The following is a 22,818-nucleotide window of genomic DNA, read 5'->3' as shown; positions in this document are numbered from 1 at the left end:
CAAAGTTATCGCCAGGTAATCACAGTTGTCTTGTGATTTCAACAGTTTCTTTACCAACATCGAGAACAAAGCAGTATATTGGTGTCAAAGAAGGAAAAGGTTTTAGCAGACTCAAAGTGCAGCTATCTTCTTTTCAGAGAATGCAACGTTTTCACAAAAGAAGATATATATGACCTATATGCCGCTTTGATTTCAGATAGGCTAGATAATGAAGAATAATTTTCTTAATGTAGTGATATCGATGTGAGTGATCTCGAAGATAAACACACAATAAAAGAATTCAGTGAAACCAAGAAGAGTATGAAGTAAATATCCTGCCCTTTGTCAATAGTCAATACATAGGGACAATTCTCTGGTGGTCATTTTGGAGATTTGGTAATCATATTAGCCATCTTGACTCGCTATATAGCACTTTGTAGCTCGCTATATAGCACTCTGAAACACTTGCTTAGAGGTGACAATGATCAAAGACAACTATTGAATGATTCATCAAAGACAACTATTACATTCTCTTATCAAAGACAACTTTCTTTCTTAACACTTTTATCTGTGGCTTTGTGGCTGATATCATGCAGCTCTTTTTGGTGGCCATTTTGAAAGGCAACCTCAACTGTGACCCCCGGTATCTTCCTATTATTACATTGACTTAATTTTACTGTACTGGGATCAATATTAATTCAAGATCTGGTCAATTATACCTCTTTTTAAGTAACTATTTTAAGTTTAACGGTGTACTATGTTGGTCCGACATTTTGAAAAGTGCCCTCAGCTGTGACCTCCTGGCACCTTCCTATTAATATCTTGACGTATATTTACATTACTGCTATCAATGCTTAACCAAAATCTGGTCAAGCATATACAGTGGCGTAGCACCAGTTATCATATGGGAGGCACCAACCAATATGGGTGGCAGTCCGTTTTTGGGATTCTTAAAATTCAGATCGATTAGGGGCCATGTAACCCCGTGCCCCTATGACGTTACGCCACTGCAATCATACCTCATAAGTGACTATTTTAACCATATATATGCTTTTCATTGGATTTTGGCGGCCATTTTGAAAAGCGTTCCCAACTGTGACCTGTTGGTACCATTCTATTAATACCTTGACATAGTTATACATTACTTTCATCAATACAAATCCGAAATCTAGTCACTTTTATCTTTTATGCGACCTTTTTAAACGTATAGTAGCTTTTCATTGGATTTTGGCAGCCATTTTGAATAAAGCACCCTCACAGGAAGTTCTCAGGATACATGGTTTTTATTTTTACCTCATAAATTCTTGTTGCTCATGAAAAACTGGTCCAGAAAAACTATGTGAGAATGTTTCCTTTCATGTGTGGTAACATTTTTAACCTGGTCTAACTCTTATTTTATGGAAAAATACCTATCTTTATGGCAACACTGTTTGTCTATATTAAAATTACCAGAACTTTTTTTATTTATTTGGGTACAGTACTATCTAGTCCAGCCACACTGAAAAATATAACATATAAAAAGCACCACTTTGGGGGTTACAGCTCATTGAATATTGCTATATTTCAGAAAGTCAAAAATTACGAAAAACACCCCTATTTGAAACAATGGAATATCCCAAGTAGGACAGACTGTTTGTTAAAACAACTGTATTTTTAAAAAGCTTAGATGTTGCCAATTATGTCGTGGAACTCTCAAGGTTTACTTCTATTTTTCCTTTATATGGTGAATCCTGAAACTTGTTATTTTTTTAGCCTTGTAAAAGTGCCGAAATAGTCTAAAACCGGTCATTTTGATGTTTTGGCCGTTGCTATGGTAACGAAGGTGCAGTGATGAGATAATTTTGCTTTTTGTAGACTTTGACCAAAGTTGCATCCTGATATAAAGTAAGAAGAAATTCCATTTTTTGAAGTCTGCCAACTATTTTTGATTTTCTTTGATTGGTACGCAATACTACTCTTAATACCGTTTTTGTACGTACTCAGTATATTCCCACTGATTTCTTGTTTGTATTTTCAAAATTCATTTGATAATTTCCACGTTAAGAAATTAAGTTGTGTGCTCTTGATAATTACTATTATTGACAGTTTACTGAAATCTTGGGGACGATGCAATACACATTTACTACTGCAGATGTGTGTAAACCGGATGGTGAATGTCTAAATTTGGAGCCAGGTATGTGAGTGGAAGATCTCGATACATCGTTTTAATTTAGTTCAAAGTTTAAAGTAGAGTCAAATAAATCAAATAAAAAAGGTTTTGCAGTTGACTATTGAATAATCACGTATAGAAAGTTTCAACAACTGTAAAATTCAACTTTATTTTGAACTAAAATGCTTTAAGGTATTTGTTGATTCAGTCACCCTGTAATACCGGAAATAGTATTTTGTTTAGGTCAGAGGTTGTGTGAGTTTAATAACGTAAGGCTCTACGCTATAATTATTAAACTATTTCAGTCATTATATTTTGCATAGTTCAATCATATTAAACCTAACTGGGGTTATTATACGCACATTTTTATCAGCAAAATTTTGCATGTTTTCATTTTGTCTTTTTGTGACAGATCTTTACAACATTCTGGCGTATTCTCGCAATTATGACGATGTTGTTTGGGCATGGAAGGCCTGGAGGGATGCGGTGGGACCGGGCAATCTCGACAATTATGCCCAGTATGTGGAATTGAAAAACAAGGCTGCGTTCGCAAATGGTATGTGTATGTGACTTCAATGTTAAGCCATGTATTTTAATGTTGTGACATCTGCAACAACATCGCTAGACGAAAAAGGCCTTTAAATAGTTTGAATAGTTTTAAATAGGATGTCAGGCGAAGCTATATTTAGCTTTAATATTATGTGGGAATATCACAGCAATCGACCATAATAAAAAAATTAAAGCAAGAATGACTGAATGTTACAATTCGAAAAAGATAAAGCACGTGCATGGACACTAAATACAAGGAAATAGGATTTTGCTGCAACTTTCAGTACGCTGCGACATGAATATTAGGACCATTGCAACAATCAGGTGTCATAATGCGCAGAAATAACTTGTGCTTCGACTGCATGTTCCAAGTTTGGCATACTGTTAACCGTATAGGAATTAATGACCATTATTTAAAGGGGGTAATTACTTTTTGGTAGATGTTTACTATGAAAGACATAACAATTTTATGTACTTTGTAAGTTTACACCCTTGCTGATTTCATTCTTGTTGAAACCACTACTTCAGATACCGGTGATAGCGGTAATACTTCGTACAATGCATATACCTCAAGGAGGTTGTAATAAACACGGAAAAACAATAAATTACTTAACACATCCTTTGTGCTGAACTGATTTGCCGACAGGCTATTCATAAAAGTGGTCACATTGTTTCAGACAAAAGGCTCCGGCCATTAAATTAGTTACAGACCTGACAGCACATTACCGCTGCATCCCCGGGATTCCACTTTTGAAAATAAATTTTGAGGTAGAAAAGATTTGCCAAAATGCTTTTAAAACACTTCAAAAGCAGTTTATTAAATTTTTGTCAGATAATATTTGGATATTTACTTGTTTAGAAATAAGGCGAGTTACCAGACCCAAGTTGTGTTTAAATTTTCAGCTTGTAACAATACCATGTGTGTATTAATTCCTACCATTTGACACAAATGAAATTGACATATTATACAATTACGAGAAATATGAAGCCCGGTGCTCATTGCAAAAACTTGGTGTTATTGGTTTGAATAAATCATATCTTATCTGCCATGTTTATTCACTTATCATTACAACAAGTTACCATAAACCGAGTGACAAACTGTAATGAGCTGTGACATCATCACCCAATTTACATCTCGCCGTCCACAGCCAATACAATTGGAAATGACATATCATTTATACACAATGCGATAGAAAGGGATTTAATCACACACAAATAGTGTATTATGCAAATAATCAGTTTTCTTCCTCCACGTTGTATCGGGAACTAAACCTTTATTATGCTAAATAGCCTTCGCAATTTTACGTGTTGAAGGCCATGCTCTACATACCTCAGTAAACATCTAAAGAGAAGATAGCTGTAAATTTGTGAAATAAGCACCATCGGCCTGTTTGCCAAGTATGGGCATTATAGCCAAAATTTATGAATATTGCAAGGTAGATGAAGGAAAATATCCGGATGGTGTCCAAATTTGGCTCGAATATACATTATGGTCGATACTATCGAGTGAATTTTTATGAACTTTAGTATGAATGGTAGCAATGACATTATCGGGTCTTGATTCACTGTAGTTAGGTTAACAAAAGACTGGAAGTCTAGTCTAATTCAATTAGTGTTGACCTTACCTTATGTCAGGTCAAAGGTCGTTCTTTGTTCAGCGAAAAGTTTGTTTTATTCATATTATTATCTCCGTCATTACCCGTCAGTTGCAGTTTCTCTAGCTGTGTTAAGGATAAGGCATTACTATATATAAAAGTTTCTTCACAAAGCTAAACTTTTATTTGTCAGTGTTTTGTGTCACATAACGTAGGTTTGACTCCAGTAAACTATAAAACAGTCAAAATGCTTGGTTTAAATTACATCAGTACGTGAGTCGGTTTGTTAAGGTGTTTTTTTTAACATATTCAAATCAATATTAATTATGGTATTTTGACCTAAATACATTTGTTTAGCAAGATACGGCTTTCGAAAGGAGTGGATACGTGCAGTTGGCCTATACCCTTGGGTGTGTGATTATTACGTAGTCAATTCACCACATACGGGTGAATGGAAGATGTCTTCCAACTTTTTCTAATGTTTCAAAAGGTTCTTAACCGATGAATTCAAAGTTGACACAATTAAATAGAAGAATAATACGATACCATCCTGTAAGTTTGTACAAAAAATGTAGATTTTGTATTATTAATTAAAAACGAAATCTAATAAAGTTACCATATACAGCTGTTTTATTTAGTGATACCACTTTTATTAAAAATTGATTTTGGTCTCGCATTTCAGATGGGGCTTAGACTGATTAAATCGTTATTTAGCCCCATTCAATTGTAAAAATGATTCAATTGAAACATGACAAAACGCTCTAAATACTAAATAAGAGGCTCATTCTCAAGACTACTCTGGGATTTCAGCATTTGCACCGTCCAAGATTTAAAAAACAGCAATTAATTTGACCTTTAAGTCAAGTTACGTGTGTGGGGGTGGCATATCTTCTATAGGTCATTTTGGCATGGTTTAGTAAGTAATTACCAGCTCAGCTAGGATAAACCACGCTACAAATTAACACCGAATGCTCTGCAGATTTGTTATTATACATCTGTGAATTCAGAATGAGTGTCCAGAAAGGTTGCGAATATCAAAAGGTGTCCGAGTGCAATACTCATCCTTTCGTCAGAGCAAATCCATGTTTATTTATGAGGAACTTCGGTATTTTAGTCTTAATAATACTCCCCTGGTTACGTTGCATCTAACCAATTACGGGTCGTGGGCGTTTGATCGACAAGGGACGTAAGATGCGCAACAGTGGTTGTTTTTTAACCTCCATTGTCGAGTATAATCAACATACGTCAGACTTATTATTCTCTTAATTACACCATCCTATATAGCAATGAAATACTTTACTCACATGAATTATAAGCTTTATTTCAAGAGGTGGAGGCATTTTGGATCCATTCCCTGGCAACCGCTAGAATTTACGAAATGTCAAAATGGTGTTTTATTTATTTATTTATTTATTTATTTATTTATTTATTTATTTATTTATTTATTTATTTATTTATTTATTTATTTATTTACGAAGTAGATAAAGCTGACTTGCCAGTAAACAAAGTGCTCGATCCGTAAAGGAGAGCGTAAGTATAAACAGAAGTAATGCAAAAATTAAATTTGTATGCAACTGGCAGTTTCATCCATGATGGAATCATCAGGCATACTGGTCTTAAAACTACAGTACAAGCACACACATATATAAATACAATCGTTATGCACTTGACATAAACTGCTTGAACTACAATAGTCCATCATAAAAAGAGTTAGTTGAAGTTGCGAAAACCATCAATAATCACTTGGCCAACCAAGAAAAATGGTCAATCATACAGAAAGCTGCCCCCTATAACCCATTCACCAAACGCTGCAATCTTTGCCTATCAGAAAAATATCATATCTTAACAGCTGATAAAGACTCAACCCTAAATAAACGCTCAGAACTGGTATCAAAATGCAGATATAAGGGAAAATACAAACTCAGTGACTTTGGAATAACATGACATTTTTCTTGGTTGGCCAACTGATTATTGATGGTTTTCGCAACTTCAACTAACTCTTTTTATGATGGACTATTGTAGCTTAGGTTCAAGCAGTTTATGTCAAGTGTATAACGATTGTATTTATATATGTGTGTGCTTGTACTGTAGTTTTAAGACCAGTATGCCTGATGATGCCATCATGGATGAAACTGCCAGTTGCATACAAATTTAATTTTGCATTACTTTGTTTATATTTATTTATTTATTTATTTATTTATTTATTTATTTATTTATTTATTTATTTATTTATTTATTTATTTATTTATTTATTTATTTATTTACTTAAATGTTTATATTGATATATTTTGACTTATATATACAGGGTGGTCTAAAAAGAATTTTACCCAATGTGAAATAGTTTAGAGCAGCTTTTCTCAAAAGTGTTACATATTCTAAATGTATGTCTTTCTAAAAGCACGTGGTGAAAAAATAGCGAAAGAGAAGCTAAAGTAACAAAATGGCAGGAGCAGTTTTATGTCAAAGGGTCCAAAATCACTTTGTCCACACAATAATCAGTGGGATGTATCCAATTACCAACAGTATTACATTAGGCATGCATATTGGTAAATTCACCCGGTGTTTACCATTGAATGTATGCCCAACGCGGACACATCCCGTATGGCGGACACATCCCATTGAATTACGTGTACACAAAACGATTCTCCACCTTGAGACGTAACACTACTGCCATTGTGTTAATTAAGCTTATTGTTTCACCACATATTTTTAGATAGATATATATATATATGTAAAATATGTAACAATATTGGGAATAGCTTAAGCTTTTAAATTATATTAAGTTCTTTTTGGACCACTCTGTATATTTATTTATCTAGATATGTACTTCTTTATTTCTTTTATTTGTAGCTACTTGAATACTTACATCCTTAGTTACTTATTAATGCATTTGCTCTTTATCAAATTCCTATTTTTCACTGTATCTTTCACAAATATTCAGACCAGCCTGATTGGGGTGCATTTTTACGATCAGCATACGAACAAGGCGACTTTGAACAAAAGGTAGATCTTCTCTATGAGCAGTTGCAACCATTGTATCAACACTTACACGCCTATGTTCGTCGAAAGCTTTATAATGTATATGGAAGTGATTATGTGAATCTCAGAGGTCCGATACCTGTTCCTATTACAGGTTAGTAATTTTAAAACATCTATTCATATTTTCTGACTCTGTACTACATGCAGCACAGATTATTAGCCGGCAACGATTTATATGTATGTAGCATAACAAAGGTAATGCTGGTAATTCTGCACTTGGAGAGCATCACGATGAGCCGACCATTACATCAAGAATTACATACCCCAAAAACGCACAAATGTGTTTAAAACGTTTTTATGACATTAACATTTTGCTTTTATAATTTATAAAGGTTTTAAAAATGTTTTGTATGAAAAAAAATCACTACAACAACATTTTTGTCAAAATGGTGTTGTAATATTCATTTGCAAACATAGAAAGCAAAGTTATACTTCACCGGAGCACGTTCAACGGGTCAACCGGTGTCTTCAGCGGATGTTATTGCTCTGAAGATTTGTTGTTGCTAGTGATGTTGTTGAGACACCTCCGATGACATCACAGACGTCAAACATAAAGATATTGTGGCGCCCCCATGGTTCCAGGGGGTCGATGTCTAACCCTTTGCCACGGTTCAGTCTGGGTCTTTTAGTTTAAGTCTTTTAGGGAAGTCCTTAGACTCCCTCTCTAACACTTTTATTTTTCCCAGTCAATCTGGTGCTCTTTGCTTGGAACTGGTCGCTTTTGATTTATGTTCTGCTAATAGCCTATTTTCGAGCTTGCGTCCAGATTCACCAGTGTATAGTGAGTTACAGTCTTTGCAAGGTGATTTCATACACAACACAAGATTGCTTTTCTTGATCAGTTTTTGTCCTTTGTTGGGGAGACTAGAGATCTGAGAAGGGTATTCTGAGGTTTGAAAGCTGTGTTATAACACCTACTGAGTTAAAAGCCATGCGTAATTGTTCCGAGAGGCCTTCCACGTAAGGCAAGGTGATAAAAATTCCCTTCTTGCTGCTATTTTCGTCGCTGTTCTTATTTTGTTCTTTTTGTTTAGGACGAGCCCTGAACAATGTCCAGTCTTGATAGCCGTTCTCGTGTAATACCTACTTCACATGTCTTATCTCCTTTGATCTACCATCAGAATTGGTAACAACCGTCTCCGCTCTGTATAAAAGCATCCTCTCGACACTCAGTTTGTGTTCCAGCGCATGGTGCGAGCCAAATTTCAAATACTGATCCGTGTGAGTAGGTTTGCGGTAAATTTTCACCGATCCGTCTTGTTTCCGAGAGATTAGCGTATCCGTCTCCCTCTTCCTCGCGCGTAAAAAAATCGATATTGGGGTCCCGACTGTTCATGTGATTCGTGAACTCTTCCACATGCGCCGATTTAATTACGCTGAAGGTACCATCCACATAACGATACCACGTGGTACGTGGTGGGTGAGGAGCAGACGCTAAAGCAGAGCGTTCTCAGTGTTCCATGTAAGCATTCACTGCCAACGGGTTATGGGCTGCCCATCGCACACCAGTAATGTTGGCCCCTAAAGACAACGTATGTTGTATTAAGAAAGAAGCTTAATACTTGGATAATATGATCAAAACTATTGAAGGACTGTCCAATTTCCAGCTTTTATCATGTTCAAACAATTGTTCGATCATCTACATCTGTGGCGTCAAGTTCAAATCCTGGATGGTCAGTAGAATTGTTTTTCCCAAAAAGACCTAAATTTGTTTGGTGTTTTGGGAAAAGGAAGACACCGAATTGAAGAAAAAGAACAAGGAAAAGAAATGTCACTCTCAACCAATCAAGTGTATAATTTTGCTCTACAAGCCCTTGGATCAAAAATATGAAATTGAAATTTCTTTTATCACGGCCTGATTCCCGGGGCCTGAGATCTTGATATGAAAGTATGAATGAATGACCGAGTGAACGAACAAACGAATCAGTCAATCAATCAGTTAATCTGTCTTGAAGCAAAAAAATTATTAATATTTTGTCCAATTCAATGAATTAAATTTTATTATTTATCTAGGTAATATGTGGGCTCAGGATTGGGCAGTTCTACTAGACATATGTTTACCATATCCAGACAAGCCAACTGTGGATTCATCGGAAGTCCTAAAACGCAAGGTATAATTTCAAATTAGATCTATTCTTTGTAAGTGATTGACCATTTGTAACAATTTTACCCAGATGACTTTATTTCAAAGTTTTAGCGCCACTTTTTAAGAATCACCTCATTATTTCGATATTTTGCCACGACAAAATGGTAAATTCTACATGTTCCTTTAGATTTGATATGATAAAGAATATATGATACAGATAATAGCTCTGGTACAGATAGCTAATAAAACCTTGGAACAGGTTTATCAGGTTTGGTAATAATACAATCTAAAAGTTTTTGATTTGTCAAAAGCAATAAGAAACTTACTTTCTTGCTGACAGTTTCGTCAGTGAGCCACTGACTTTTTCGAAGCTTGATGTTGTTGTGATGATCCAACAGCTGATGACTGGCGGGACGTTATGTCACTTCCGGTAGCGATATTAGTCTTGCTAGCAGTCTACAACAGTCAATGAGGTAGAAAGGATAGAGTGCCCAAAGTTGAACAAATCATGTATTAAAACGCATTAAATTTCCCAGTATACCATTGTCTTTATCAAAAAATTGCTGAATTATAAAGGCAAACACGTCTGAATCTGGTATTTCATCAGTGTTGCCACGCTAAACAACTCTACCACTTTACGAAATTTCGCCTTCAGTCGCCGTTCCTGTAGCGCCGCATGGCAACGGGCGAATGAACTAGATTTAGGAGCGTGCTTGCCTTTATTATTCAGCAATTTTTGATAAAATGGTACACAGTAAAGTTGAATATGCTAAAACAAGTAATTTATTTAATTTTATTAATCCATACATGCTAGAGTAAATTCAGTTTCCATTTTAGTTGTATTTGATGCTGATTTTGTTAGGTCCCTTCATTTCATAATGGCTTATTCAGTGTGTGATTGTCAATGAAACGGCAACGTACCAGCTCGAGCTCAGCGATCTATGTTTTTCTACGTCATTGACAACAGTGAATCAAACACGTGACTTAGAACACGAACACGTACTATTAGTGACCATGTAGCCAGGGCTAATCATATTATCAATTGGGGAGAGAAAAATCTTAGAGAGAAAAAAGCAAGATGGATCAAAGAATCAATTCAGATCAGGAGAAGGGGCGAGGAGTTATGAACAGAATGGTCTTTAAAAATACTGTTTGTATTTTTAATAACTTTGTTTGTTATGTGAAATCGTTCCAAATTATGTTACTTTTCACCAATACAGAATTTCACCGCACTAAAATTGTTCCAAGCTGCTGAAGAGTTCTTCCTTTCTCTTGGTCTGCTTCCTATGCCACAGGAGTTCTGGAATATATCAATTATTGAGAAACCAAACGATAATCGAATATTCCAATGTCACGCTAAAGCTCAAGATTTTTACAATCGGAGAGACTTTGGGTAATTAAAGTTTGAGTAAGCATTATTTACATCTAAGGTAACGTAAAACCTATGTTTGACATCAGGCCTGCAAAATGATACCACGGAAGGGAAATATAATTGTCTTTTATAATATTCTGAAAATTGTTATGGCCGAAGAAGATTAAGGGCTAACCATCTCATGGCATTGTTTTCACAAACGAAAAAAGAATCTTTTAAAACCCTTGACATTTACAAGTTACAATGTTATTTTTGCAAAATATTACGTCAAGAAATTGTTAATCTGCAAGTAAGATAAAGTTGTTTTTGTTTTCTATTTTTTACCAACCTTGGACTTGTTTGCTACTCATGCAGTACTTGACAGAGCCAGAATAAATATAGAATATATGAAAATACTGCTATACCAGTAGAGCATAATTTAATATGATAATACCCTATATATACACACACTACACAAAAAATGAATTCCGCAAACTGTAAGGTAAATATAATTATTGATCCAATATTCTGTCACATTTACATGACATACGGGATGGAAATGTTCATATAATAAGTAAGATAAGCATAAATAATGAGATAGAAAGTGTCACTTGTGATGAAATCATGCGCCTATTCCAGTGCTTACAATGGGAAACACAGAAATCCGTTTCAGAAATAGTGCTTTTTGCAAGGTATCAGGTGGTATCAGGTAAATGGTGGTGGGAAAATGATTCATGGATATGACTTGTGGAAGAAGTTACACGCATTAGAAAACAACGGTTTTTCAAGGTCTGAGGGACTCAGCAGAAAGAAAGATCAGGCAGCTATTCAATAAGGCCTTGGATCGAACCAGAAACATTGTCTTGTATGTTAATTACGGGTTTAAATGCCATTATGTTCGAGCCCCGGCGACGCCATCGTGTTGTGCCCTTGAGTAAGGCACTCCTCTCTACCCAGGTGTATAAATGGGTACCGGCATTCTTAAATGCTGGGAAGGTAACAGACTCGCTGTGAAGGAGGTGTAGCGATCCCCCTATAGCAACATTACATGGAGGAGTCTGGCCCAATCGCCAATGAAAGAGAGATGGGCACTCCGATCACTGTTTACAGGATCGTCTCCTTTACCTTTACCTTTACCTTTACCTTATGTTTTTTATGAAATTACCACGTAACCATATTGAAATTCCCGGGTATCCCATTGCAAGACTTATCCGTGCAAATGTCTTCAGTGACCATTTTCCTGATACCTTGCAGAAACCAATTAATACATTTGTCCATTCTGAAGGCATCTAGAGTATTCTAGCCATTTTGTGGACTAAAGTTTCTTAGTCTCTGTATTCAAACAGATTTCCGTGATGTCACCACAAGTGACACCTTTCATCCATTGTACTTATTTCATGGAAAGAATATAATTTCCATTCAGTACGCCATGTGAAATAGACAAGATTATGGAGCATTGTTCATTTACTGTTCGCGGAATTCTTCTTTTGCAAAAATGTTGCAATATTTTTGTGTAGTGTGTGTGTCATTGAAAGAGCTGAGCAGAACAAAAGAAGAATGCCTAAATGACAAAAATCCTCCACCGTATAAATGCTCAGCACAAGATTGTTTTGTTTTTCATCAGAATAAAAATGTGCACAGAGATCAACCAAGCATACTTTAATATTATTCACCATGAAATGGGACACACGCAATATCATCTGCATTACAAGCATCTACCTGTGCTGTTCAGGGAGGGAGCTAATCCCGGATTTCACGAAGCTGTGGGCGACGTTATCGCGCTTTCAGTCAACACACCACAGCATCTTCAATCGGTTGGACTGTTAGATGAAGTTGTCGATGACCCTGGTATGTTACATTTTATACTTGATTGCATTGGGTTGGCACAAAATCATACATGACTTATGTGTCATCAAGCCTTAACCATTCCACCCACTTTGCTTTGTTCCAAAAAACTAAACTTATTATACTCTTGTGACCAACATTGCACTTTCATTTTCAGAATCAAGACTTTAAACACCTCAGAAATCGTCTATTAGCCCAGAAAAATGTAACGTCAATAATCGGGTTAATTCTAAAATATCTCCCACGCAAACGTTGCTTGAAAAATGCGTCGTATTTTCCAACACAATTCTGCACTGAATAACCATATAGATAGTTTGCCATTTCCAATCGTACGTATCATACGCCCGTGCATCTATTCAAAATCCCGTCACATTATAGTGGCACATTAATTGGCACTCATTGGAAACAATCTACCACACCACCATCACCTACTTCCCGTAACCGATCTTCCAAACACATTTAAAAATGAACATTAAATGTTCATTAGTAATTGCAATTTCACACATACAGCCATGCGGAAACGTCATAAATCGTGGGTAATTAAATTTAAAAAATAATCGTGAAATTTATATGAACTGCTGTTTTACAATACCGAGATAAATAAACACCATGCAGCTTGTTGTACAGTAAACCAAAGAATTAAGGTACCACTTGTGTTCACCCCTGTATATTCTAAATAAAGACAAATATGTCAAAATTAAAACAATCAGCCAATACCTGTACTCTTGAACTCTGATTCAAGTCCTTATTTGTTGAAATTGGTTGAGAATTAAAGAAACGGTGATCTAAAACCTAATGAAGAGACGAAATCAAAAGTTGCACTTTCGTGTTCTAATCAATGAAAGCATAACGCTAGTTTTGACGTGATAATCAATGGAAGCACGGCGCTAGTTCACTTGTTCGCGAACGCTCTGTGTACAAATCAAAAGGGCATGCAATGGCACAAACTGCAACCTTTAAATTGGCATCTTCCTTGGATTTTTGGATCGTCGTGTCGTTATTTCTTAAACAATTTCAACGAATGATATGTCTTTATTTAGGATATTCTTTGGCTTACTGTATTTAAAACTCCTCTGAGAAATATTATGATAAGAGCAGATAACTTATTAAGTTGAATAGAAGGGTTTCTGTTATCTTCTTCATAATGTTCCAGCCTAAAAGTACAAATATTGCACTCCCAACTGAAGTTATCTAGAAGTACACGTAAGAATGTAAAAATATGAAAAAAGTATCTTTTAATATTTAATAATACCCTGCCACATCTTAATAATAGTAACACTAAACCCTTGCCTGTTAACTGTAGCCCCAAATTCTAACCATAAAACACAGGGTGCGGAGATATTTAGTTGTATTGTCCAAAGTTTCAGGAAGCAGTTCTGTCAATAATTTCTACAGGGTGTCCCAGAATGATTTATACCGGGAAAGATGGAATTTTTTTAGATACGAATGGCATTTCTATGGGTCATAATTGTTTTACATTTTAAATTTTACATATATTTAGCTTTCTCAGATTTTTTAGATTAGGGTAAATATTGTGCTAAAAAATACATAAAAAGTATGTTTTTAAACCTAAATATCTGATGTCATAATGAAATTATCCCATATCAAGAATTATTCAGCTTTGTAAGCTCTACATCTGTGCCAAATTTGGTATATTTCCTGTATAAAGGAATGTGGGATTTCTCCAATATATTGCACAGTGCAGCTGGACGATGGTGATAAAGGATCCACGTTTACTGTAATTTGCACTGTAAATTACACACATCAAGTTTTCGTCCAATTTCAGTAATAGCAATATCCCGCCAAAACGAATCAAGCTATTTCCACGAAAGTCACAGAATAAGTAGGAGACATGTGTGTCATTGTATTGCACTCATTAAGATTAGATACACTGTTGGCTATATTATAGTTTTGATATTTTGTTCAAACACTGGTATAAGTCATTCTGGGACACCCTGTATATATCATTCGGGATGTCATTTAACTGTAAAAACCGCCGACTGTTGTGTGTCCTTGGGCGCAATCTATCTATCTATCTATCAGAAAACATTGTGCCAACTACCATTTCATTGCGCCAACTACTATGTTTCTTCCAAGAGAGATTGTTAAATCAAAGTTGATACCTTTTCTGGATGTAAAATAAAATGGGGAATCCCCAATCAAGTAGCTTTTACAGTAAGTGGTTTTACAGCATATCATAAAATAATACTCTAATCACATTAGGTAGGCACTCATTGGTAGAATATATTCTTTTCAGTATAAATTGAATAAAAGCAAATGATTTATTGAATCTGACAGAAAGTGTTTGAAGGTCGCCTTTAAACTTGTATTTAAAGGTGACCTTAGGTGCCCATATGCGCCAACAAAGACATAGATTCACATCTCAGAATGTGAAAATTATAGACTCTGAAAGTAGATGGTTTGAAAGAGGCGTTAAGGAGGCTATTTACATCCAAGCCACAGAACCAGACCTGAATAAGGACCAGGGAAGACATCATCTGCCAGACGTCTATCGGCCGCTCATCAGGTCACGTGATTCGGGTCTACTCCCTGGGTCACGTGACCGGTCAACCAACGTCTCCGATAACAACTGAAGAAGAGCTTCACGGATGTGACTCGAACATTTTTGTGAGTAAAAATCATTGCTTGTGTGAATCAGTTTAATCTTACCTGAAATCTTGTATTTAACATCTTTATTTTTAGAGTCGGATCTCAACTTTCTTATGAATATGGCACTAGACAAAATCGTTTTTCTACCATTTGGTCTTCTAGTAGACAAATGGCGATGGGCCGTATTTGATGGAAGAATACCTAAAAGCTCGTATAATGAGGAGTGGTGGAATTTGAGGTAAGCGAAAAGGAGCCTTATATACGCTAGAAGGCACTTTGAAGCGGTCAATCAAAATCGTGCCTCACGTAATCCTGGAGACCCGTGCCGGCGATTAAAAAATCTTTAAATATTTTAAAAAAATATTGATGTGTTGCTTAACATTATCATCCCTTCTGATATAGGTTTAAAAGCTTTCAACTTGGCACTGTTTTAAGAATTCGGCAATAGTTTCTTTAAACCATTATCTCAAAAACGCGTTACAAGCTTTAAACTGCAACCCTTGAAGTTTTAACATTTTATAGTTTTAAAACGGTGAAATAGTGATTCCGTATTAATAGTGTTAACTCTTTAATCCATTATGGTTTAAATAAGTGCAGTATACCATTATAGCATTGTACTGTACGTCAAAACTTAAATATTTCAAAAATGCTTTTAAAATAAGATTAATTTTAATGCTAATTTATTGCACATGCTTAAGAAGATTGAAATCCTTTTTGAAGTGGAAGATTTTTCAATGAAATATTTTTTGTGTAAAAACTGAAGCATCCTATGTACAATAGAATATATGAATATTAACTCATTTGATTACTGCTTATTGTCCCGAATCTCCTATACAAAAACTGATCCTGGATAATAATATATTCTTTTAAAATTTCAGGCTGAAATATCAAGGAGTAATTCCGCCTATTTCCAGAGCACCAGAGGATTTTGACCCAGCGTCAAAACTTCATGTAGTCTTTGATGTTCCTTACTTAGCGTGAGTTTAATAGAATTTTATTTTAACAAATTCTTAATATGACAATCCTCATATCCTCTATCTGGAAGTTCATTTCATTATAACTTTTCAATAGAATATCAAAACAACTATTGTTTCAAGCAATGCATAACCAGTTCGACGTTTAAAGTGAAACGCTGAAGAATTCGTCGGCCGTATTACATACTGACCAGTTTGCAAAATACGCATTTCGAGAAAATAGAATTTGAAAATTAAGTGATTTTTATTTGCTGCATACTCTCAATTAAAACATTATTGCCGATTAAAACGTGGTTAAAAGTAATGCAAATATGCCATATTTTCAATGTAATTCACTTATCACTATCAGAGCAAAAACTCACTATTAAATAAAATACGTCGTGCAAATACGTCATTATGAGAAACAGTTGGGCAAATACGTAAAAAGGACAAAACAGCAATTTTACCGTGCATTGACAAGGTCGCAAATACGTCACTATGTGAAACGGCAATTTCGTCCAAGTGCAGGTACGGCTTACTGGGCTTGCGCAGTATAGATGATCGGCAAATACTTTGTTAAGGGGTTTTACAAATTCGACATAATTGAATCAATTAATATCTTACTAATTAAGCCACTTTGAGGCCTGGATTTTGGTGAATATATAGAGCAGAGTATAACAAACTACTGTTCAAATTTTCTCAAAAATGTTGAAAATGTCGAATACGTCACTATTTGATAACGTCGACGAATTGTACCTAAAATAACTGGGATATTTTCTGAGCATTGATACCTGTATTTAAAATTGTTAACTGACTCTTTTCTTCAGATATTTTGTGAGTAAAATATTGGAGTTTCAACTTCACGATGTACTATGCAATGCGTCTGGACATACTGGACCTCTTTATAAATGCGACATCTACGGGTCTAAAGAAGCCGGCAGAATACTTGCGTATGTATCATAGTAATAGTAATAGTACTAGTAATAAGTTGAAACATTAGGTATCTTGTTAAAACTTCTTATTTGTGAGATATACTACATACGCTTAACGTCGTTGATTCAGGTTTTGTTTGATTAGCGAACTATAACGTAAACAATTCCAAAACTTTAGATTTTTGCCATTTTGGATAATGGTCCACTCAAAAGATTCTGATCAACTATAGACGAATCCAACGAGTCAAGTGATGGTCAGAATTTATTCGGCCATGACTGGGTCCCCGGCGCACCAAAGTGGTGTTGTGACTGCCCCATTGGGTGGATTAGAGCCGCTTAAAATCGATGTTATGTTGTATTGTGTTGTAAACTTTCATCATTCCATTATATACGTGTAACAGGTGATGAAATGCAGTTTAAAATCCCCGCCAAGGATTTCATGTTTTAGGTGGGATGTATCCGACGGGGACCCAGCTTTGGCTGCCATTGAGGTGTAGGCATGCATGAAATAGGATTCGTCTTTACAGTCATGTACTTCCAAAAACTCCTAATGTCGCGGTTTACGATGTTGGTACATGGGTTGGTGCATTTGCAAACTAATATATTAACGTCATTAATATACGTTGGTGACATAATTGAGATCATCTGAAGGGACGCCACATAAAATGTGACAAAAAATCATAATAAAGATGACGAAACAAGGAGCACTACGTTTACATTGTGAGATGATAAAGAAAATAGCATACGATTTGCAATACGTTAGTTGTCCGGAAGCAAGAGTAGAATGTTAAACTCTTTATAGTAAACACGGACTACTACTTACACGAATTTTATCAAATTATTAGATAGAAAGTTCCGCATTGCAACAGAAAGAACAACATGAAAGACGAAGAGGAGAAGATTAGAACAGGTGTCGCTCCGTTGCTATAAGTGTGCGTTGAACCGAGTAGAGCAACAATAGAAGTTGTGATTTCCAAACTCCGTGAGTGCATACCCGTCTAACTATTCAAAATCGCTCTCCTGTGACGGGGCGAGGTTAATTATCTAGCCAGTATCGAAGATTCTTCACGTACGACATCAATTCTCACGGCGGTTTGTTTACATTCAGCGGTCACAGCCCGTGGGCTCTGACTGCCGAATGTAAACAAACCGGCGTGAGAGTTGATGTCATAATTAAAAATAAGAGATGCTCTTGCGTCATCAATTCCAATTGTGTTTTTCAGCCAAATGTTACGAGAAGGCAGCAGCAAGCCATGGCCTGATGTTCTAGAATCTGTGACTGGACAACGTACCATGGATGCAAGACCATTGGTACGATACTTTGAACCACTCATGGAATACTTAATAGAAGAAAACGAAAAGAACGGAGAGGTATTAGGATGGCCTGATACTGATTGGATGCCACGAGGTAATCCTGCTGATTTGTTGCCAAAATCCTGCACTTTCTTACTTTTATAGGCACCCTACTTATATAAGTAACGTGATACTTGTAATCATGCACCTTAGAAGAAATATTTGTACAGATGGTTTCAAACTCACGTATTTTTTATTATTACTACGTGCATATAAAGGTCGAACACGTTAAAGACTCTGAATAAACATAATAAGAATCATATTTTGTCATGAAATGGTGTATTTAGGCGCATTTTGATATTCCATTTCTCCAATAACGTTCAACATTAACAACGCAGTATTGCTTTTTATGAAAGAAAATAAAAGTTGCCGTTAATAGCAAATAAGCAGGCATTGAAGTATAACAAGGGTCATTATACTAAATTATCAGGTGAATAACTTAATCTGATGATGACAATGATTTATTATAATATTGTTAAGGGGGTACTACACCCCTGGCCAATTTTGTGCCTATTTTTGCATTTTTCTCAAACATTATAGCGCATTGGTGACAAGTAAGATATGTATATTATAAGGGCAAGGACTACAACTACTGCACTGAAAATTCAGCAACTCAAGGCAAGGAGTTATTGATTTATTGATCAAATATTGGTTTCCCTCATTTTTGACTGTAACACCACAACTTTTGTCTGTGCTAAAATAACATTTCCAGTAGTTGTAGTCCTTGCCCCTATAATATACATATCTTACTTGTCACGAATGCGCTATAATTTTTGAGAAAAATGCAAAAATAGGCACAAAATTGGCCAGGGGTGTAGTACCCCCTTAAAGCTTTCATTAATGTTGTCCTCCACACCTTTATTAAAGGAAATCTGTACCATAAACTAATCAATGGCTAATATAGTTATATACCCCTAAATTAAACATACCAGACGGTCTATATGAATTTCGGAATATTCCTAACAAAGAAAAAGCACTTTTAATCCTTTTAATCCATGATAGCTGCTTGCGAGTCCTTTCTGCCACAAGCGGTATAGTGTAACCTTTCACACAGACCCACGGCGAGCGTGTATTGCTATGGCATTCGCGACCCCCACCGCCAATAAAAGGATTAGGGATTAATCTAATGTGATAATCACAACCAGGCACATGTAGCTTCCACGAGTGCAGAGACAGAGAGAGAGAGCCCATCCAGGCTCAGTGCACCTTAAGGGCACACAACTATGAATCAACTGGCGTAACTACCTCTTTCTCTCTTTTTGGTTTTTTTTAGAAAAAAAAGATCACTTTCCTCACAAGGAAGTGAGGATAACACTACTAAACAACTACTACTAACAACTGACTTGCAGAAACCAATCTAACAGCTTATGTGAATGAAGACACTGCTGGTTAGAACACTCAAAATAGGCAATGTGCCAACAGTCAATAACATCAACAGTTCAAGAGTCTTTTTGTCTGCAATGACAAACTGACATTCAACATGAATGTAAAATGGTTCAAAGTTCAAAGAAGTAAACGTCAGTTCCAGAGTTTTCTTTTAGAATTCCAAATGACATACGTAAATCAGTTCAAAGTTCAATGAAGTGACCATATAGGAGGACACCAATGATGGATTAATGTCATAGTACACAGTGACCTGTCCATTTAGTTTAACACATAGTCTTTCAGGTGCTCAGGAAGTTTGTGAGGCGCGCGGAACGCCTTTGTGTGAGCAATGGTGGCATGATCTCAGGGCCAACCATACTAGCTTGGGGGATACTTTCACTAACCTCACTGCTGTTACCGGTACATGGATTAGACTGTGCAACCAAACCGGAGGTATTGCTGGAGCTATGACCGCTATCGCGCAAGGGATCGCGTGGATCTGACTCAGAACTGGGGTGCGAGTGATTAGCATTCCTGGGCAGGGGGTCACAAGTAGCAGGTGTGGACAACTCGCCAGGTATGAAAGGAGGCTCTGGAGGAGTACATTCAGGGACCACTTCAACAAACTCGGAATCCTCGGTGGGTGGAGACGACTTGGGAAAGGGACGAGAATCCAGGTCAGGATAATACTGGACCTTAAAGCACTCAGATTTCTTGATACGATAAGAAGTATTCCGAAGCTGAGAACCCACAAATTTGCGGATGTTGCACCATGGGCCTTCGATAGTAGTGACTAAGTAGCGATCTCTAGCATGAGATTTCTTGCGATCTGAGTAGAGGTAGACAAGATCACCAACCTCCAACTCTGCTGCTGGGGAGGCAGAGGCTAATGGGGCCTTTGAATGAGCACTGTGTGGGTGGTTGGCTTTTCGCAAGGCATGCTGGGCCTGAATCATTTGACAATCAGTGAAAGGAACCTGCTCATTGGTAAACTGGTCTCGCTGAAACCACATCTCACGGGCTGAAAGACCTCGGGATCTGATGCGAGTATTAAGGGCTGCAGTAGCAATGGCAAGTGATAATGCTGTAGCCGGACCACCTGTAGAATCTTGTCTGAGCAACTCATCTTCAAGCTCACGAATGGCTTTCTCAGCAACAGGATTCTTGTTATTATTTTTAATACGACCGATCTCAACCGATAGATGGTAACGTGTGAGAAGTTTGTCATTGGCGAGTCGAACAAACCCTGGTGCTGTGTCAGTACGAATGACTGCAGGGGGGCCATCAAGTGGACGAAGTTCAATGCACAATTGAATCAGGGCATCACGCAACGTGCCATGTTGTTCATTCTCGACAATGCAAGAAGCTGTGTAGGACGTTGAGGTTTCGCGCAGCACAAGGACTAGCTGGCGGCTACGCTTCAGGATATCAGCTGCAAAAGAAATGCCAACTGCATCGGGAGGGTCACTTGAGGACTGCTCGATCAATGTCTTAGGGGCATTGGACAGAGAAGCACACTGGTGACAAGTTGATGTCACTTGATCAATAGCCTTGTCCATATCAAGAGCATAAAAGTAACGCTGGGTCACCAAACTGAGCTGATGTTTGGAGGGATGGTCAAGTTGGATGTGCAGGGCAGAGAGAAGACCATTTAAGACCTGTCTGGGAACAACAATACAATCGCGAGTTGGGGACAATGGTTGATCACGACGAACAACAAGTAGGCCATCTCTAGCGATAGATGCAACCTGCAAATAGCGCTTCACATCTTTGACAGAAGTAGCTTTCTTTGAAGGGCGAGTGCCCTGAACTAGATGAGCATGTGTTCGTCGCAGATCCGGGCATTCCTGCTGAATAGCATGCCAGGCTGCTTTGCTGGCAAAGGGGAGCTTAGCTTTCCCGGACAGAATGTCATGTGCGGAAACACGAAGGACAGTTGCTTCCTCTTCACGTTTGATAAAGGAGCATATTTGACAAGTGGGCTCAGTGCAGTCAGGGGCATTACGACTAGCAAAGTCTGAGGGGGTGTTAGCTGATCCTGCAAGATGACGAACAGATGCTTGGAAACGACTGACAGTGGAGAGGAATGTGGACACGCGAGGACTGGCTGAAAACTCACCCCGGCAGAGCTTTTCATATGCCTGAACACAAGGTTTGCTGTCAGTGAGGATACATGTCTTGTGTTTGGACTGAATAACATAGGGACTGAAGTGCTTGGTGGAGGCAGAAATAGACAGCGCCTCAATTTCGCAGGGTAACCATGTTGGCTGTCGATCACGCAATTTAGCACTGAAGAACCCGGCGAGGAAGAGTTTGTCATTGCGGGAAATATACAATGTCGACCCAATGCTATGTTTCTTCACGGATCCATCAGTAATGATCCAAAGCTGATCATTGGGATGGGGAAGTGTGACTGCCCTAGCGGAAGACAGTGCTGCTTGAGCCTTGTGAAAAGCAGTATGCAGACTATCAGACCATGTAAGCTCTTCAGTTGATTGGTGCCCTGCAATAGCATCATCTAATGGGGCTACCAGACTGGCACAATTCTGAATGACACGGGCCAGAACCTTGTATGCACCGATGAAGGACCGCATGCCACCAACTTTGCTTGGAGGCGAGCAGCTGGAAAGTGTGGCGATGCTATGGGGGCTAGCACAAAGGGTTCCATTTGACCAAATCCAACCCAGAATTACTGTCTTTTGGGGCAAATGACTGTTTTGGAAGCAGAAAGACGTAACCCAGACTTAGACAAAGCTTGCAAAACTTGACGCCAATTCTCAACAAGTTCATCCACAGTATTACCACCACAGTACAAGTCATCAGCGAGTTTTGCTACGACACCTTTCTCTAAGAGGTCACCAAGGACACGACACATCAGTTCCTCAAGGGCTGTTTCAGAACCTGGCATACCCATGGCACACCGTGTATACACACGCACCCCACGAAAGGGAGTTGCAACACCACAGTATTTCATGGACTCATGGGATAAAGGGATTTGGTAGAAAGCACTAG

The 22,818-nt window shown here is 37.3% G+C and overlaps 1 protein-coding gene across 1 annotated transcript in view; it reads left to right on the top strand.

Annotated features, from left to right (window-relative positions):
* LOC140163616 (angiotensin-converting enzyme-like) overlaps positions 1-22,818 on the top strand; it is a 79,469-nt gene that overhangs the window by 15,713 nt on the left and 40,938 nt on the right. Inside the window, exons 3-12 of the mRNA XM_072186933.1 lie at positions 2,065-2,152; positions 2,541-2,684; positions 7,214-7,405; positions 9,325-9,422; positions 10,618-10,790; positions 12,373-12,596; positions 15,297-15,441; positions 16,082-16,180; positions 16,984-17,106; positions 18,312-18,496. Coding sequence (XP_072043034.1) covers positions 2,065-2,152; positions 2,541-2,684; positions 7,214-7,405; positions 9,325-9,422; positions 10,618-10,790; positions 12,373-12,596; positions 15,297-15,441; positions 16,082-16,180; positions 16,984-17,106; positions 18,312-18,496 — 1,471 coding nt within the window. The remainder of the gene's footprint in view (positions 1-2,064; positions 2,153-2,540; positions 2,685-7,213; positions 7,406-9,324; positions 9,423-10,617; positions 10,791-12,372; positions 12,597-15,296; positions 15,442-16,081; positions 16,181-16,983; positions 17,107-18,311; positions 18,497-22,818) is intronic.

This window comes from Amphiura filiformis, chromosome 1, assembly GCF_039555335.1.
Source record: "Amphiura filiformis chromosome 1, Afil_fr2py, whole genome shotgun sequence".
Taxonomy (NCBI): domain Eukaryota; kingdom Metazoa; phylum Echinodermata; class Ophiuroidea; order Amphilepidida; family Amphiuridae; genus Amphiura; species Amphiura filiformis.
This window is presented reverse-complemented; position numbering and strand designations above follow the sequence as displayed.